The sequence below is a fragment of the Penaeus vannamei genome, chromosome 6, assembly GCF_042767895.1.
Source record: "Penaeus vannamei isolate JL-2024 chromosome 6, ASM4276789v1, whole genome shotgun sequence".
Taxonomy (NCBI): Eukaryota; Metazoa; Arthropoda; class Malacostraca; order Decapoda; family Penaeidae; genus Penaeus; species Penaeus vannamei.
The window spans coordinates 43,561,214-43,566,649 of NC_091554.1; the positions used below are offsets into that span (position 1 = coordinate 43,561,214).

General features: G+C 33.7%; 1 protein-coding gene across 1 annotated transcript in view; it reads left to right on the forward strand.

The window, feature by feature from the left end:
• Nucleotides 1-3,788: 3,788 nt before the first annotated feature.
• LOC113828857 (peptidyl-prolyl cis-trans isomerase H) overlaps nucleotides 3,789-5,436 on the forward strand; it is a 1,855-nt gene continuing 207 nt past the window's right edge. Inside the window, exons 1-4 of the mRNA XM_027381921.2 lie at nucleotides 3,789-3,978; nucleotides 4,652-4,828; nucleotides 5,147-5,239; nucleotides 5,370-5,436. The exon at nucleotides 5,370-5,436 is cut by the window's right edge and continues 207 nt beyond it. Coding sequence (XP_027237722.1) covers nucleotides 3,895-3,978; nucleotides 4,652-4,828; nucleotides 5,147-5,239; nucleotides 5,370-5,436 — 421 coding nt within the window. The 5' untranslated portion in view covers nucleotides 3,789-3,894. The remainder of the gene's footprint in view (nucleotides 3,979-4,651; nucleotides 4,829-5,146; nucleotides 5,240-5,369) is intronic.

Sequence of the window (5,436 nt, forward strand, 5' to 3'; positions counted from 1 at the left end):
AAATTGCCACAAATGGGAAGGAGCATTTATTGAATGAGAATGAATATCTTCACAATACAAGAGATGTATTTGACCGGTTTCGAATTTATCTTTGTCGTGTATTTCTGAAGAAGATATATTCGAAATCGGTCAAATACATCTCTTGTATTGTGAAGATATTCATTCTCATCCATACACTTTCTTCATTTGTCAACATGAATGCGATTCAAGGACATGGCTATTGGGTTCAAAGGCAGGAAAAGCAAATGAGAAGTGTTCAAAAATTCTGATGATTATGGGTGTAACTAGAGATGAAACTGGATGAATCAGAAGAAATTGTAATCAGGGTAATGAGAATATCCCACATGTTCAAAGTAAAGTGCTGTTGACCCGGACGCCCCCTACCCCCTTTTCTTGAATTCATGGGGAAAAAATGAAAAAAAAATGCCTCTCTTATATCTCGGGTCGAGATTGATGCCGAAAAAGTGACCCCTTTTCCCGAGAAATCGCTAAATACCACCCCTGGATGTGAGAGGGGGGGGGAGAGGGATTAATATTAAGTGTCTTCGGGTTGCAGCGTGTCCTCGCCTCATTTCTCGCCTCATTCCTCGCCTCATCGCCCATCCGCTTCGCCAAGAACACCGACGAATCCTTGAGAACTTTCGACATGAAGTATCGCTGAGTTTTCCATGGAATCCCACCGCATCCAGATAAATCCTCTTTTAGTGTAAGTGAGGATCGTATTGTTACACTTGGCTATTCTAATTAAGTTTGGTGTTTTAAAGTTAGAATCGAATCAATTTTAACCATTTCTCGGGTGGTTGTCTTTGCGGTAATTTTTGCAGTGATAACTCAAGTGTCTTAAAACTTCAGAAATTTCAGTTCCAAAGGAATTTTGTAGTGCACATATAATCTAAATCTATTGTTCCTTTTCATGGTTAGAATAAGATCTAGTAGACTTTCTTTTATATCATCGTAAAAAAATGCTGGTATATGAAAGTATTCCCAATCATTTATAATCAGAGTAGGTTGAGAATTCTGTGGTCTAATATAATGGTAATGATGATGAAAAAATAATAGTTCCTTCATTGCGTTTAAAAAAAAAATTCAATCGTACTTTCTATTTCGTGTAGAATTTATATTTTGATTGGTAATGATTTCTTCCTCTCTCTCTCTCTCTCTCTCTCTCTCTCTCTCTCTCTCTCTCTCTCTCTCTCTCTCTCTCTCTCTCTCTCTCTCTCTCTCTCTCTCTCTCTCTCTCTCATACAAATATATATTTGGATGTACAGCATGCGTGTGTGCATGTATATACATGGATATATGTGCAAAGTCGAAATATGTCTTTTTTGACTTATGCATATGACAAGTACATCCGTATTTGCGCGCATTCATCCTGTATTCACATGCCCTCACACATACATTATAATTAGTAATAATTGTGGGTAGGACATTCATTGTTATCTAACAGATTTAGACCTTATTCGCTCCATTTTTAACAGGGGAAGCAGTCGTTCGAACCACCTGTAAATTGTATCTTGCCGATGGAAGTAATTTGTCGGGAGGCTACCAATAAATGGATAAATTATATATATATATATATATATATATATATATATATATATATATATATATATTTATTTATTTATATGTGTGTGTGTGTGTGTGTGTGTGTGTGTGTGTGTGTGTGTGTGTGTGTGTGTGTGTGTGTGTGTGTGTGTGTGTGTGTGTGTGTGTGTGTGTGTGTGTATTACCTCCCAGGCAATTAGCAAATACTCTGGCAACACCGTTAAGGTCGCCAGTACATTCGGTGAAAAGATACGTGACATAATACGAGACAAGAAACAGTCGAAAAACGACCCCAACAGCGGAGTATATCGCATATCCTGCAGCAGTTGCGATAAGGCCTACTTTGGCGAGACGAGACGTGGCTTCAACACCAGGATCATCGAACATCGAGCCGACGTCCGTCACCACAGGACTTCCAACGCCATGGTGGTTCATGTGGATGAAGCTGGACATCTACCGAACCGGAAGGAAGTTGACGTAATCCATGAAGGACTGAACAAACACAAAAGGAAGGTCATGGAAGCTGCATGCACCGCGACAGAGAAGAATATGAACATCAGGCAGATTCATACTATTCAAGGTCGCGGCAGCAATTATGCGCCTAACGAGTGCGAGGTCAGAATCGTCAGGTATTTCAACTCCCTTCTAATATAAATATGCTATTTATTTTCTTTAATATATGGATTTCTGACGAAGATATATTCGAAGCCGGTCAATTACATCTCTTGTATTGTCAAGATATTCATTCTCATTCATACCTTTCTACATTTGTCAACATAAATACGGTTTATATATATATATATATATATATATATATATATATATATATATATATATATATATATAAAGAGAGAGAGAGAGAGAGAGAGAGAGAGAGAGAGAGAGAGAGAGAGAGAGAGAGAGAGAGATACGTATGTATGTGTGTGTGTATGCATAAATATATTATATATATATCAATGGTCAGATAAGATATACATTATTGGTACCATTTATAAGAACGTACAGATAGACAAAATGACACGTGGTAAGGTTGTGAGGATTTGCACGCCAGTCGCTCGGATCGAGAGGAAGGTCAGTCGTAGTACTGGTCTCCACTTCCATCTGCACCTGGCGGAAGTGAGAGAGAATTGATATTTGCCCCCATCCCTTTCTATCTCTCTCTCTTTCTTTCTTTCTTTCTTTCTTTCTTTCTTTCTTTCTTTCTTTCTCTCTCTCTATCTCTCTCGCTCGCTCGCTCTCCCTCTCTCTCTCTCTGTCTATCTGTCTGTCTTTCTGTCTCTCTCTCTTTCTCTATCTATTTCTCTCTCGCTCGCTCGCTCGCTCTCGCTCTCTCTCTCTTTCTCTCTCTCTCTCTCTCTCTCTCTCTCTCTCTCTCTCTCTCTCTCTCTCTCTCTCTCTCTCTCTATATATATATATATATATATATATATATATATATATATATATATATATATATGTATATGTATATGTATATATATGTATATGTGTGCGTGTGTTTGTATTTAGATACACATGTACATGCTTATGTATTTATTTGTGTGTGGTGCTTTCGAGTATATATATATATATATATATATATATATATATATATATATATATATATATATATATATATATATGTGTGTGTGTGTGTGTGTGTGTGTGTGTGTGTGTGTGTGTGTGTGTGTGTGTGTGTGTATGTATATGTATATATAAACATACATATATATATGTATATATATATATATTATATATATGTATATATATGTATCTACATACATATGTACATATATACACATATACATATATGTGTATATATGTCTGCATATATATTTGTGTGTTTATATATATATATATATATATATATATATATATATATATATATATATATATATATATATATATATATATATATATATATATATATATATATATACAGATAGATAGGTAGATACATACATGCATACGTATATATATATATATATATATATATATATATATATATATATATATATATATATATATATATATATATATATATATATATATATATATATGTATATATATATATATATATATATATATATATATATATATATATATATATTCATAATTAGAGAAAAATAAATGCTTACATATGTTTGATATATATGCAAGAAGAAATATATATTTATAGAAACACTCATCACACTAATCTCAGTATAATACAATAAAAAACTAATCCAATACCCACACAAAAACTCCACGGACGGCAAAGTCTCTCGAACTCTGAGCAAAATAAGGGAACTGTATCTTGCATCATCGTTCCGCGCCGTCAGTACAATTGTCCAAAACGTTTTATCTCCCATCTACTGAAATTTAGCGGATACCATGCCCACTTGGAACCAGATTCAGCAACAACTGAGACATCCAAATAACCCCGTGGTGTTTTTTGACATCACAGTGGGACAGACTGTAAGTATATAGTGGTACCGGCATTTGCTTGGTTGCTTCAACAGTGAACATTTCAGTATACTTTTGTTGTGAATTATCCAAGCAGTTAAATGTCATGTATAAGAGTGATGAAGTAAATGAACATGAAACTTGATAAATGATTTAGTATTATATATCAAGCGTAAGTCAATTTTGAGAAGCTGGATTGAATCAAAGTTTTTCGTCTTTATTTACATTAAGGTTTAAGTTCATATACTACAATTAATGTGTATTTATAATTGATTTGAAAATGTATAGCATTATTGGGGTTTCAGACAAAACAAAATGAGACAAATGGCACATCAAGTGCATGTATTCGAGTGTGAAGTTGCACTATATTTTTTTCCTTGTGTTAAACATTTCAATCATTAAATTGATTATGTTCAGTGTTGTTTGACAATCAAGTAAAATGCTCTATGAGCAGCAGTAATTCAGTCCAATTTTTCCTTTTTATTTCTTGCTTACATGGATATGATGTTTGCCTGGTCAAAGTTCACAATTGTAGTTTTACTAAAGATTTTGAAGTACAGTTGTATTTGTCATATAGATACTCGCATTTCTCTAAGTATTATATTTGCTCATATGATTGGTTCTTTTGTGTCTTTTTGTTTTACTTTTTTGAAAGAATAAAACACTATTATTATTTTCATTGCAGGAAATTGGACGAATGATTATGGAGCTCTATGCAGATGTGTGTCCGAAAACCAGCGAAAATTTTAGGCAGTTTTGCACCGGAGAATACCGCAAGGATGGAGTCCCAATAGGATACAAGGGTGCCAGCTTCCATCGTGTCATTAAAGATTTCATGATCCAAGGGGGTGACTTTGTTAGGGTGGGTATTGGTAAAGATTTGAAGTATGTATCATTATTTATAAAGATGTATATATTCTAAAAATATTAAAGGTAATATAAACAATGATTTTTCTTCCATAAAATATTTCAGTAACATTGCCTGATCAAATTGTTTCTTCACTTGATAGGTTAATAAAAAATGTACATGATAATTCATTTTTATAAAGGGACAATTGAGACTTAAAATATATCACTCTTGTAAAGCTCAAATATAAATTTCATTAAATACATAACATGATTCACACATTTGATGAACCTGATGAATAAATGGTAATTAATATTTCTATTTGTTTTTTAGGGTGATGGAACTGGAACTCAGAGCATTTATGGTCCAAGCTTTCCAGACGAAAACTTCATCCTTAAACACGATGGCCCTGGCTTATTGTCACTGGTAATACTATAAAGAGTGTTCAAAATCTATTGATATGTGCTGTATCTGAATTTGATGTGCATTTGCTATTATTCTTTTGTATCGATATATCTCATCTCTCACAGTAAATAAATACATTTTCTTCTTCCAGGCTAATAGCGGAAAAGATACAAACGGTTGCCAGTTCTTCATCACATGTGCCAAGTGTGATTTCTTGG